Source organism: Felis catus, chromosome B4, assembly GCF_018350175.1.
Source record: "Felis catus isolate Fca126 chromosome B4, F.catus_Fca126_mat1.0, whole genome shotgun sequence".
Taxonomy (NCBI): Eukaryota; Metazoa; Chordata; class Mammalia; order Carnivora; family Felidae; genus Felis; species Felis catus.
In genome coordinates this window covers 25149361-25164269 of record NC_058374.1, presented here as the reverse complement: position 1 = coordinate 25164269, position 14909 = coordinate 25149361, and the positions used below count along the sequence as shown (strand labels likewise).

At 36.2% G+C, this 14909-nt stretch overlaps 1 protein-coding gene across 17 annotated transcripts in view; it reads left to right on the top strand.

The window, feature by feature from the left end:
* ABI1 (abl interactor 1) overlaps positions 1 to 14909 on the top strand; it is a 146096-nt gene that overhangs the window by 56802 nt on the left and 74385 nt on the right. For all 17 annotated transcript variants that reach the window (XM_045061034.1, XM_019834089.2, XM_011283641.3 and 14 more), the window contains exon 2: positions 11666 to 11833. In XM_045061034.1, coding sequence (XP_044916969.1) covers positions 11666 to 11833 — 168 coding nt within the window. The remainder of the gene's footprint in view (positions 1 to 11665; positions 11834 to 14909) is intronic.

Below are 14909 nucleotides of genomic sequence, written 5' to 3'. Positions count from 1 at the left end.
GGGCTCGATCTCACGAACTGTGAGATCATGACCTGAGCCAAAATCAGAAGTCAAACTCTCAAATGATTAAGCCACCCAAGCGCCCCTAAAAATATATTCTATATTATTAGGGTTGAATTTTGAATTTTATATAGAGCATACTAGCTGTTGATTGTATTACCTCTTCTATTAAAGACGAGTGTGCCACAACTTTCATTCCTTGACCATCAGAACTGTGTGATAGGCACAGAGACTTCCTCTCGATTTTGCTGGAAGCTCATAGGTCTGTTAGCAGTTGCTTCAGTGGGAGGTGGTAGGAGGATCTGTGCTAAGGCTTACAATAGCTAGATTTCAACCTGAATTGTTAGGCAAACAGTTCGTTCTTTTTGCTGGATATTTGCCATAACCTGGTAGAGTTTGTTTTATTTCGTTTTCACTTTTGTTAGAATGGGAACTGTGTTGGAGAAAATTATATCCTTTCAACGCTAGCTGTGTATTGAATATATGCATAACTTAATCCCCATGACTCCATGCTTACGAGGTTTGTTTGTCAGTGGTGAACCAACATTTAGTCCATGTGCTCTTTTTCCCCCTCATCCTTTCCACAAAAGGATTTATAAATGATTTATAATTTATAAATGATTATACATATACTGGAAAGTTTCTTAGGTCTCAAACCAATCAAACCTTAGGTTGGCCTTCAGCAAAATAGATGTTTTGTTTTGTGTACTTTATGATATATAAAACTCATGTCTTAAGTTTTTCCTATTAGTATTACCATACTTGTGGTTTTTTTTTTTTGGAGGGCCCTTAGACCAAGAAGTGTTCCTTATATATTGTATTTGATCAATTCTAAGAAACTTCCTCCTCACCCCCACATTTTAACCTTTTCTGAAATTGGGATGCATTTTACAGTTAAAAAGCTGGTAGAGCAGTAGTCATTGTCTGTACTTGTGCGAACTTGGTTGTTTTTGCTGGTGGTTTAACCAGTTTGTTGAAACCTGTTAAATCATTAAGGACCATTTGAGGAAAGAGTAGAGTCCTGGGTTTTGCCTTAAGAAAGTTTTGGCAGGGGGCAACAGCTTCTGGTAGGATTAAGATAGCACTAGTATCAAAATTTGCAGAATTAGTGTCAGCAGCTTGGAAGAAAATTCTGGAAATAATGGTAGAGCCTTATCTTAAAATATATTGTGTTACCCGCAGTGGGAAGTTCACAGCATCACCTATATAGTATTCTTGCCACTTTGCTTAATCAGAATATAGTTATAAGGAAATAATCAGACAAATCCAGTTTGTAGGACTTTCTTAAGACAACTGGTCTGGATTTTTTTGTTTTCAAGTTTGTTTGTTTATTTAGAGAGAGGGAGAGAGGGAATCCTGAGCAGGCTCTGCATTGTCAGCATGGAGCTGCATGCAGGGCTCAAACCTATGAACTGTGAGATCACGACTTGAGCCAAAGTCAAGAGTTGGATGCTTAACCTATTGAGCCACCCAGGCACTCCTGGATTTTTAAAATATCTATGTCTTTAACATGAAAAACGATCAGGGTCGAAGGGTTAAGGTTGTTTTGAGTTTTAAGGAAGCTAGATAGACATGACAATAGTTGTAAAATCTGGTTAGATCTTGGATCATACAAAAGATAAGAGTTTTTTTTTTTGTTCTTGGGATTTGGATAACTTTGAACATGAATTTTCTAGCAGATTTTATTACTTTATGATTAAGAGAGACCATCTAAATCTGAAAAAGCATTTTCTATAAATATAAAATAATTCTAAAGAAAGCACTCTGACACAATTTAATTGGCATTTTTTTTCTCAGTCATTAGATAAAAATGGTGCATCTAACACTATCTGGTTTGTTGGAATCATTGAAATAGAGTATTTTTTTATGTAGATTTAGGTTATTTTTTAATGGATTGTCATGAAATTGCTTCCATTAACTAATTGGGAAAAACCTTTTTTAAACTGTTTAAAATATTCTATGGGGAAAAATACAGACTTTGGAAAAGTTTCTGGGAGGTTTGGATTAGAAGAGAGTTAAAAGTTTTTAAAAGAAAAAAAGAAAAAGAGAAAAGTTATTAAAAGAAATGACGTGATTACATTTCTAGAAAGGGGGGAGAAAAGGTATAGACACAAAAGCAAGATGGCAGAAAACTTTTCATGCACATGAGACCCTCTGTTTGTTACCTAATAATAATAAGCAGGTCATTAAGCCACTTGCAGTTAGGGCAGAGAGAAATTATTGCTTTTCAGAGAAAGCAAATTATTTTCAAGTCCTCTTGGTAGACTTTCAGGAAGGTTTCAAAGTGAGAAAGGGAATGTTTTAATTCAAGTCATATTATTATTTTGAAATGTTATTTATAGCATTCTATAGCATATGTGCTTAGGTATATAGGCTCTGTTTTCCATATAAGATTTATTTTATTTAACATTATTATTTTTAATTTTTTTAACGTTTATTCATTTTTGAGAGAGACAATGTAAGCGGGGGAGGGGCAGTGATAGAGGGAGACACAGAATCTGAAGCAGGCTCCAGACTCTGAGCTGACACGTGTCAGCACAGAGCCTGACACGGGGCTTAAACTCACAAACTGTGAGATCATGACCTGAGCTGAAGTGGGACGCTTAACTGACTGAGCCACCTAGGCACCCCTGTATAGTACATCTTTTAACGAAGTAGGGCCCTACCTCAGAATGGCACTTTTTTTTTTTTTTTTTAATGTTTATTTATTTTGAGAGCATGAGCCAGGGGAGGGGCAGAGAGAGGGAGGGGGAGAGAGAATGAATCCCAAGCAGGCTCACCTCCCAGGACAGAGCCTTGACATGGGGCTCGAACTCACAAACTGTGAGATAATGACCAGAGCCGAAATCAAGAGTCTGATGCTTACCTGACTGAGCCACCCAGGTGCCCCTAGAATGGTACTTAAAAAAAAATTTTTTTAAATGTTTATTTAATTGTGAGAGAGAGAGAGAGAGGGAGAACAAACCAGCAGGAAAGGGGCAGAGAGAGAGAAGGTGAGAGAGAGAATCCCAAGCAGGTTCTGCACCATCATTGTAGAGCCCAATACAGGGCTCAAACCCACAAACCAGGAGATCATGACCTGAACCAAAGTTAAGAGATGCTTAACCAACTGAGTTGCCCAGGTGCCCCTAGAATGGCACCTTGAACGTTAGCTTACAGGTTTGTATTTGGAACTTAATTGTACAGCTAATACGTTACTGTGAAGAGTTGGAAGAAAATTATTAGTTTTATTAAAACTGTAAAATAAATATGTAATTAATAAATGAATGGTGCCTAGTGTGTGAAGTAAACAGATTTAAGGGCAGAGCTAGAACAAAATGACAGTATTGGTGTTTTGGTGCTTATTTCATATGATTAAACATGTCTATTTAATAGATACTTAATTTTTAAGATACTTTCTTTAAATTTTGTTTTTTTAACTTTTATTTTTGAGAGAGAGGGAGAGAGAGACAGAGCGCAAGCAGGGGAGGGGCAGAGAGAGGGGGAGACACAGAATTCGAAGCAGGCTCCTCCAGGCTCTGAGCTGTTAGCACATAGCTTGACGTGGGGCTTGAACCCGTGAACTGTGAGATCATGACCTGAGCCTAAGTCAGACACCTGACTGAGCCACCCAGGCTCCCCAATTTTTAAGATTCTTTCTAAGAAAAGAGTTCTGAGTTCATTTAAAAAATAAGTAAACATTAATTTTTCATGTTATTTCAGATATAAATTTTTGCGGGCATTATAAAACCATGTAAAATGTGAATTTATAAAACTAAATATGATACTGAAATTGAAGGGCAGGTATATGGGGTTATCATACTGTTCTTTCTACTTGTATGTATATTAACTATTACTTGGGAACAGTAGGAGGTATTCATAATTAACTGTACATGTTTTCCTCTGAATGCCTACAACTATTAAATGATGCTATCTCGTTTGATCATTTAGAAGAAATTGGATTTGAATTTGTTTTTTTCACAGGGCTCAATATGTTGATGCTCTGATTAAAATCAGCTTAATATTAGAGGATTTAAAACGAGGCAAGTAGGCAACAAACAGGCTACTGCCATAACCATGAAGCAGTTGCACATTTTTTTCTTTTTTTTTTTTTGAAAAGATGCTCAGGAAGAATAGGCCATGGAGACATGTCCACAGTACATCATTTAACGAAAAAGCAGGACTGAAGGGTATAATGTCAGATTTTACATTCTTGCATACAAACACATACTGAGAGACTTGAAAAAAAATACACTAAAATGTTAACATGGTCTATTTGAATGATGGGACCATGATACAATTTTTCATTCATATTTTTCTCTCTTTTTTAGTATTTTTCTGATAAAAACAGGCAAAAATTCAAAAACTATATAGCATTTTTCATTTAGAGTGCATTTGTTTTAAGCATAGTCATGACAACGTTCTGTGCCTTTTAGGATCCAAGTATTTACTTGAGATAAAGAGAGGGAGAAAGATTTTTGTTGTGGTACTAGATGAAGGTTGAGAAAATGAGGGAGAGGAAATATGGTTAAAGGTAAACTTATGGGTATGAGAGAGTTTGCTTATAGATGGTAATTTCCACTTTAGGGAGTGAAAAAAAGAAATTACTTTGCCTATGTGGTCACCTTGCGGGACTTACAGGTATAGATATCACTTGAAAATGTTCTTTGCTCCAACTAGCAGATCCTGACTCACTAAAGCTTGGTTTCCACAGGTAGACAAGGAAGGAAGAAGAGAACTAGTTTTATGTATGGGCTGGTCATAAAATTCAGTTATCTAAGGAATTTCCTGTTTAGTTCTTAGCTACATTGTTTATTTTGAGTTTAGCTCTTTTAAGTAATTAACTTTTTCTTTTAAAGCTGAACATGTTTATTTCCATTTTAAGCAGACTTCATCAGTGGCATAAGACAGGGATGGCAAAATGGGTTTCATATCACATGTCAACTTCTAGAGTGATTAGTTAAGAGTTTTTAGATTTTGCAGGGAAGACAGCTATATATAATTAACAATGTCTGTTTTAGTTCCTTGGAGAAATTCTGGCTGTTTGTCTTCTAGTTTATAATCCATTTTGTTTTGATACTTGGAATGTACTAAAGCTGTTGGTAGTGATGCAGTTAAAGTATAATAAAAGAACAGCAGAGACCAGCTTATTGGATACTAAACTTACAAGCCTGAAATAAGCAACAACAGCAGTTCTGGTGCAGATTTTGCTTTTAAATTCAGTGTCTATAGAGGAAATTAACTGACTTGACCTGTGTCTTCAATGAAGTCGTGGCAACCCACATGTAGGTATTGAGCACTTTAAAGTGTGGCTAGTTGGGAAAAATGAATTTTTAAATTTCCCTTAATTTTAATTATTTTAAATTTAAAGATGGAAGCAGTATAAAATAGTTTTCATTGAACACAACTCTGTTGTTTTGATAGGGACTACATTTTACTTTTAACAGTTGCATTGGAACGTGCATGAGAGGTTTCTCTGTGTAGGCCTGGAAGAAACACCCATTTCTGTTACCATTGCATTGCAATATTTAGTTTTATGACCATGCAATTAGGGAAGCTGGGAAATGAAGTATAATTATGTGCTCTGGAGGAAGGGAGGATAGTGCAAAGCTAGTAGTCTCTCTGACTCTTGTGAAAGAAAAGTGTGCAACTTGTATACTGAAAACAAAACAAAAGGCAGATGAAGCTCTAGAATTCAGTGGATAACTGAAAAGTATCATTCAATATGAAATCTGCCTAGTTTTAAACATACTAAGAATTGAAAGTACTTCCTTAGATTCATAAAGGGCATATATCTTTATAAAGGTCAGATGCCCCACAAGCCAGTGCAATAGAGCAAAAAAAAAAAGAAGATATACAGATTGGAAAGTAAGAAGTAAAATCACCTTTTGTGATTGTCTATGTACAGTAGCCTAAGAAATCTACAAAAAAGCAACCGCAGCAAATAAATGAAGTTAGCAATGTTGCAGGATTACAATACAAGGTCAATATTAAAAAATCAATTGTATTTCCATAAGCTTGCAATGAATAATTGGCAATTGAAATGATAAAAACAGTATCATTCATGATAGCATCAAAAAGTATGAAATACATGGGGTGCCTGGGTGGCTCAGTTGGTTCGGTGTCTGACTGTTGATTTTGACTCAGGTCATGATCTCACAGTTTGTGGGTTTGAGCCCCATGTTGGGCTCCACAGTGTGTGTGGAGCTTGTTTGGGATTCTCTCTCCCTCTCTCTGTGCCCCTCCCCAGCTTTCTCTCTCAAAATAAATAAACATTAAAAAAAAAAGTATGAAGTACATACGGATAAATTTTTTTTTTAATTTTTTTTTCAACGTTTATTTATTTTTTTGGGGACAGAGAGAGACAGAGCATGAACGGGGGAGGGGCAGAGAGAGAGGGAGACACAGAATCGGAAACAGGCTCCAGGCTCTGAGCCATCAGCCCAGAGCCTGACGCGGGGCTCGAACTCACGGACCGCGAGATCGTGACCTGGCTGAAGTCGGATGCTTAACCGACTGTGCCACCCAGGCGCCCCTATAAGGATAAATTTAACAAAATGTTTGCAGTTAGTATACAAACACTTTAAATTCTCCCTGTGACTTTTTTTTTTTTTTTTTTTTAGAAGACCTGTATAATAGGGGAGGGTTATTGTGTTTACAGCTGGAAGATGCAGTGTTGTTAAGGTGGCAGTTTTCTCCAAGTTGATTTCTAGATTCAGTATAATCCCTGTCAAATTTTTAGTGGACTCTTTTGTGGAAATTGATAAAGTGATTCTAAAATTGACATGAAAGTGCAAAAGACTTAGGAATATCCAAAACATGGGGTGCCTGGGTGGCTCAGTCGGTTAAGCATCCGACTTCGGCTCAGGTCATGATCTCCCCGTTTGTGAGTTCGAGCCCCGCGTCGGGCTCTGTGCTGACAGCTTGGAGCCTGGAGCCTGCTTTGGATTCTTTGTCTCCTTCTCTCTCTGCCCCTCTTATGCTCATGCTCTGTCTCTTCTGTCTCTCAATAATAAATAAATGTTAAAAAAATTTCCTAAAAAAAAGAAGTATCCACAACAGTCTTGAAAAAGGAAAACAGATGTGGGGGGACTTTAGTACCTGTCTTTTAGAGTTATTAAAATTATAGTAATCAATACAGTATAGTACTGGATGAGGATCAACAGGTATTACAGTGGAACCCAAAAGAGAGCCCAGAAGTAGACCCACATATATGTAGTCAGTTGATTTTTGAGTTAGTGCCAAGACAGTTCATTGAAGAAAAGGGTGATCTTTTCAACAAATGATGCTGGAGCAATTGGGATATCTATATATAAGAAAATGATTTTGATTATTACCCTAATTTACATCTCATGCAGAAAGTTAATATGAAATAGACCATAGCTCTATCAAATGTAAGGGCAAAAATTATAAAACTTCTTTCCTCCATTTCTGGAGGAAAATATGGGGAAAATCTCAGTGACCTTGGGGTTGGCAGAGATTTTTAAAAATAGGACATAAAAATCATGAAATATAAAAGAAAAAATTGGTAAATTAGGCTTCATGAAAAGAAAAATATTTTTTTTCCTTTGAAAGACTATTAAAATAATGAAAAGGCAGGCTACGTGTCTAGAAGAAATATTTGTAAAATATATCTGATAAAAGACTTGTATTCAGTATATATATTTTGCCACGCACACACATATATCTATATACATATGCAACTCAGTCATAATAAAAAAACAGTTAAAAGTGGCAAAGATTGGAACACTTTATCAAAGAAATGGATAGTATACAAGTATTTGGTAAGGTGCTCATCATCATGACTTAATAGGGAAGTTGAAATTAAAACCCCTAGTAAAATTAAAAAGACTGACCATACCAAGTGTTGTCAAGGATGTGGAGAAACTAGAACTCACAAATATTGCTGGTGGGAATACGAAATAGTACTGCTACTTTGGAAAATAGCTTAGCAGTTTCTCATAATGTTAAACAGAAACTTCATTTACTGTGGACTTAGCAGTTCTACTCTTAGGTATTGCCTCGGTATTACCCAGGAGGAATGAAAACATGTCCACAACAAAGACTTGGACTCAAATATTTATAGCAGTTTTAGTCATAGTACCCTCAAACTAGAAACAAACCATCATCAGCTGATGAATAAACACATCAGCTGATGAGTAAACACATCATGGTAAATCTGTACAATGGAATACTGCTTAGCAGTAACAAGGATGCATTTCAAGAAGCCACACACAAAAGACTATATATACTTTTGATTCCATTTATATGAAACTCTAGAACAGGCAAAAACTCTAGAACAGGCAAAAACTGTGTACACATTTGTCAAAACACACTGAAGTGTATACTTAAAAATTTTGAATTGTATGCATTTCATATTTTAATAAAGCTGATGCATTCCTCCCCTCCTAGGATGGTCCCTAACATCCTCCCAAACTGAGCAATGACCTTTTTAAAAAAAATTTTTAGGGGCACCTGGCAGGCTCAATTTGTCCTTGAGGAACATGAGACTCTTGATCATGGGGTTGTGATTTCGAGCTCCGTGTTAGACATAGAGATTACTTAAAAAAATTTAAAAATAAAAATTTTAATACTGTTACAAACTCATATTTAAGGATTTCATGTGTTTCATTCCATCCAAGTTATTATCTTCATTGATGTTTACATTGTATCATCTGTGGCCTGTGGCAGCTTATTCCACTTGATTCTTTTTTTTTTTTTCCCCTGATGTTTTTATTTATTTTTTGAGACAGAGAGAGACAGAGCATGAGCAGGGGAGGGGCACAGAGAGAGGGAGACACAGAATCTGAAGCAGGCTCCAGGCTCTGAGCTGTCAGCACAGATCCTGATGCAGGGCTTGAACTTACGGACTGTGAGATCATGACCTGAGTTGAAGTCGGATGCTTAACTGACTGAGCCACCGAGGCAACCCTATTCCACCTGATTTTTGAGTCCTTTTGGCATGACCCTAGAGCCTTGGTGGCTTTCACATGCCTTGCAATACACATAGTGCATCTTGTACATTTCATGTCCTAGACTTGTCGTTGGCTAAGAGTCTAGATTCCTTGCAGTGGGAAGTGGTATTAGAGATCATAATCTGAGTAATAAGTAGTGTTCCATGGCTGTTAGACAGTTATTTTTAGGCCTTTTCTTATTCCCCCCCCACCTTTATTTAGGTATAATTGACATATAAAATTGTAATATATTTAAAGTGTATATCATGATAGTTTGATGTACATATGCATTGAGGAGGATTCTTCATATCTAATGAACATATCTGTCACCTAACGTATTTGTCTGTGTGTGTGTGTGTGTGTGTGTGTGTGTGTGTGAGAGAGAGAGAGAACATTTAAGTTCTACTTTCTTAGCAAATTTCAGTCATATAATACAGTGTTACCAACTATAGTCACCATGTTTTACAATTAGGCCATTTCTTTGGACAGAGGTAGGATATTGATATGTGATATGATATGATAAAATACAAATTCAGTTTGGACTGATGCTTTCAATTTAAATCCAGAACCTTGTTTGTTTTTTTTTTTTTTAATTTTTTTTTTTTTAAACCTTGTTCTTCTTACATCAAGAGTCTTGTGAACCATGCCAAAATCTCACTTCTCAATGACATAAACATGTAATGACTTGCTTCATCTCACACTACACAAATAACAGTCTCAGATTAATAATTCCCAAACTATCATCAGCAATAAAATGATTGAAAACGGTTTCAGGGTTTCTTTTCTCTTTCAGTTATTTTTGTCTTAAGGATAAATCTCATTTTAAGAATGATTGGGGCACTTGGGTGGCTCAGTCAGTAAAGCGTGTGACTCTTGATTTGAGCTTAGGTCATGATCTCACAGTTTGTGAGTTAGTCTTTTACTATTACAGATGGTGCCAATATGAATAACTGTATAATATATTTTTGCCAGTGATTCTTTGAGATGGATTCCTAAAATGAGATTACTGGGGTAGAAAAAAGAAAATTGATACATAATTTTGCTCTGTATTAGAATCTTTCTGCACAACTTTGCAGAGTACCTTGTCAGACCTTTGGATATTCGACAGATGAGTAGGTGAGAAATAGTATATCACATTGGTTTGCATTTGCATTACTTTTTTTTATAGTGAATGCAGTTGAATGTCTTTTCAAATGGTTAAAAGTGGTTATATTGCCTTTTTGGTGAACTGTTAGATTTGTTTTTTAAATTGATTCTTGGCCTTTTTATAATATTTAGAGTATATATTAATGATATTTATGCTTTGTGATCTAAGTTGCTGCCCCCACCTTGCTACAAAGAGTTTGTCATCACTTGTCTTTGAACTTAGCTCTGTGAACTTTGTCTCTGAACTTTTCTCACCACCAGACTCTGAGTTATGTACAGGAGTTTGGGAAGAACAGGTGGGTAAAGGATTGTGTTATAAGATTCACAGTGGTTTTTGTGGAGAGAAGAGACATGGTCATAATGGATAACAGGGAGGTTGGAATTCTGATGTTGGTTAATGGATTTAGTTTGTATCATTGTTGGTAGGTGTTTGGATTTTTTGTTAACATCTATTTTTTTTTTTTTTTCAATATATGAAATTTGTTGTCAAATTGGTTTCCATACATCACCCAGTGCTCATCCCAAAATGTTAACATTTGTTAAGTAGAGACCCTGGTTGGTGAGCTAAGGTTCAACAAAGGACTGCAAGGGAAACTGAAAGAGTAGTTTATTATTCACAAGTCCTGGGGGTACCCAGTATGATGCCTCCAGGAGACACAGGGAGAAGTTCAGTGCAGGGTATATACAGCGAGTGAGCAGCAGGACTTGAGGCATATGCCTTTATTAGGGTCCTCGGCAGAATGCATTAGGGTTTCCAGGCTAAGTCTGGATTGGTTGATTAAAACCCAAAACAGCAGGATTTTGATAAGTTCCGAGGCTGTCTTATCGAAGGGCACAAAAGGGGAAGAAGTGGGAGACAGGAGAGATTGTTTATCCCAAGGTGGGTTTGGGGAATTATATCAGGAACTTAAATTTACTTGTGACCCTTAGGGCTGTTGTCTGGGGCATCCACTTGTGGAGGAGCTAGTGTCAATTCAAGGCCCCTCTAGGCCACTTTAGCCACACAAAATGGATGCTGAGGCAACACGCATTATTCTAGTTTAGCCAAAATGTCAACAGTGAGTTGGGAGCTTGGGGCTGGCAGAAGGTTCTGAAGATGTAATGTGATAAATTGGTGGTTGAGGGGCTGTAATGTGTACCTCTGATGACAGTCACTTGGTGACTCCTTAAAAAAATTTTTTTTAATGTTTATTTTTGAGAGTGTGTGCACGTGAGTGGGGTTGAGGGCAGAGAGGAGAGAGGGAGACAGAAGATCCAAAGCGGGCTCCACGCTGACAGCAGCGAGCCCAAAGTGCGGCTCAAATTCGGATCCTGCCTTGAGCCAAAGTTGGATGCTTAACTGACTGTGCCACCCAGGTGCCTCAGTGGATTGGCTGCTCAGGAGACAGTGGGTCCCACCTGACAGGGATTTCTGCCATGGCCTTGCCAGTGTTCTGCAACTATCATCAGACTGCTCTGATAAGTTTTTTGATTCAATTGAGCCTTTCTATTAAAAAATATAATTATAACTCTCTTTTTCTATAGCATATATGTTTAATGAATATTAACCTTAAATAAGTATCGATTGTTTTTGTTCTTATTTTCAGGCTGCAGATAAGAGAAAAGCTTTAGAAGAGACCAAAGCCTACACAACCCAATCCCTAGCTAGTGTTGCTTATCAAATAAATGCATTGGCCAACAATGTACTCCAGTTGCTGGATATCCAAGCCTCTCAGCTTCGGAGAATGGAGTCTTCCATCAATCATATCTCACAGGTAAGAACTTATAAAAGGCTTTAAATTCACATTTAATCAGCTGGCAGAATAGAAGCAGCATAGTCAAAGAAGTAGATAGCCTGGAAATACGAATTCCTTACTTATCTTACTAACTGTAGTTATTATCACTTCTGGCTTCAGCTTTGAATTCAGTAAACCCACTTTTTTTTTGTAATAACATATACATAATATAAAATTTACCATTTTGACCATTTTTTAGTGTAAAGTTCAGTGGCATTAAGTATATTCACATTGTTGTGTGACCATTGCCAGTTAACCTACTGTAAAAGCCTTTTTTTTTGAAGGAAAATAAATTGTACATAATTAAAGCATACAATTTTATGAATTTTTGTATACGTATTACCCAAGAGACCATCAACACATTCAAGGTAATGAACACCTCCCACCCCCTTTTTTTGATACTTCTTTGTTATCCCACCTTTCTGTCCCTTGTCCTCAGGCTTTCTGTCACTGTGGATTAGTTTACATTTTCTAGAATTTTATATAAATGGAATTATATGATACATATTGTTTTTTTGTCTGGAGTCGTTCAGCATAATTATTTTGAGATTCATCCATGTTGTATGTAAAAATAGTTCACTTCTTTTTTATTGCTGGGTACTGCTTCATTGTTTCACATTTTGTTTATCCATTCACATGTTGATTAACATCTGGATTGTTTTTGGGTTTGCCTATTACAAGTAAAACTTTTGTGAACATTTGTGTACAAGTCTTTATATGGCCATATATTTTTATTTCTTTTGAGTAAATTAAATATGTCTTGAGTGGAATGGATAGGTAACATGGTAGTAGATGTTTAACTTTATAACCAAATTTATACCTGAATTGTTTCCAAAATTATTATACCATTTCATCTTTCTACCAACACTGTAGGTGAGTTTCAGTAGTTGCCTCATATCCTCACCAGCACTTGCTATGGTCAGTCTTTTTAGTTTTAGTTATTCTCATAGGTGTTTTAGCCATTCTAATACTGAGGTTTTAGTTTCCATTTCCCTAGTGATTATTAATGATGTTAAACATCTCTTTGTGTGGTTTCTGTAGACTTTAGTATTTTAAGCCTTGTTCATCTTTGGTCACATTTATTCCAAAGTGTATCATATTTTTATGCTATTGTAGGTGGTATTATTTTTATACTCTTAGCTTGATCATTTTTTTGCTCGTATGTACAGAAGTACATTTGACATTTGTATATTTACTTTGTATCCTTGTTAAAGTCACTTAGTAGTTACAGTAGCGATTGTATAGATCCGTTATAGTTTCTTTACAGAAGATGATGTTATCTGTAAATACAGTTTTAGTTTTACATCTTCCCTTTAATTTCTCCTCTCCTCTCCTCTCCTCTCCTCTCCTCTCCTCTCCTCTCCTCTCCTCTCCTCTCCCCTCCCCTCCCCTCCCCTCCCCTCCCCTCCCCTCCCCTCCCCTCCCCCCCTACTTTTTTTTTTACCTTACTGCTCTAGTTTGAAGCTTCAAGAAAATGTTGGATAGGAGTAGTGAAAGTGGACACTGTTGTCTTGTTTTTATCTTAGTGGAAATCATTCATTTTTTTACTTTTATGATTATAGTCTGTAGCTATTTCAGAAATATGCTTTATGAGATTGAAGAAGTTGCCTTCTAAAGGCAGTTTGCTGAGAGTTCTTATTAGGAGTGGATGATGGATTTTGTCAAATGCTTTTTCTGTGTTTGTTGAAATGATCTTTTTTTTTTTTTTTTTTTGAATGTTAAACTGGCTTGGCTTTCCCGAGATAAACTTCACTTGACCATGCTATATTCTCCATTACATAGATTGTTAGACTTCATTTACTAAAATTTTGTTAAGAACTTTTGCTTCCATACTCTTGAGAGTTATTGGTCCGCAGTTTTCTTGTAATGTCTTTGTCTAGTTTTGGTGTCAGTATGGTAGTCTTACAAATATATTGGACAGTGTTCCCTCCTCTTCACTTTTATGGAAAAGTGTATATAGGATTGATACTTGCTGTCTTTTAAATGTTTGGTAGAATTTACCAGTGAAGCCATTGGGCCTGGAGTTTTTCTTGGCAGGGAGCTTGTAACTATATATTTAATACCTTTAAAAAAATTAAAATAAAAAAAGTTTAATGTTTATTTTTGAGAGACAGAGAGCACAAGTCGGGGAGGGGCAGAAGGAGAGGGAGACACAGAATCTGAAGCAGGCTCCAGGCTCTGAGCTGTCAGCACAGAGCCTGACATGGGGCTCCAACTCACAAACTGCAAGATCATGACTTGAGCTGAAGTCCGGACGCTTAACTGACTGAGCCACCCAGGCGCCCCTATTTAATATCTTTAGTAGATACAGGGCTGTTCTCTTTATCTATTTCTTCTTCTTGAGTAAGCTTTGTCTTTTTCCAGGAATTTGGCCATTTCACCTAAGTTGTCATTCGTTTGCATAAAGGTGTTAACAACATTCCCTTATCCTTTTAATATTTGTAGACCCTGTAGTGATGTCACATGTCTCATTCTTGATATTCTTAATTGGTTTCTTTTCTCTTTTTAAACTGGTTAGTATGGCTAGTTTATCAATTTTATTGATCTTCTAAAGTCCTCAGCGTTTGGTTTCATTAATTTTCTGTACTGTTCTGGTTTCTGTTGTGTTTTTATTTTGTACTTGATTTTTTCTTCTCCTTTTCTATTCCTTGGAATTAATTTACTCTTATTTTATACTTTTTAAAAGTAAAAGCTGAGGTTATTGAGAGTCTTTTATCTTTTCTAATATAGGTGTATAAGTTTCCCTCGAAATAGAGTGTTATCTGTATCTCATAAATGTAGATGCATTGTGCCGTCATCATTTTCATTCAGTTCAAAATAATTTACAAGTCTTGTTTTTTGTTTCTTTCTGGCCCATGGCTACTTGGAAATATTTCAAGATTTTCAAAGGATCTTTCTGCTCTTGACTTCTAATTTAATTCTACAGTAGTAAGAAAATATGATATGAATCTTTTCACATATATTAAGAATTGTTTCATAATCCAGAATATAGTCTCTCTTGGTAAATGTTTTATGTGCACTTGAGAAGAATATATATTTTGTTGTAGTTGGATGG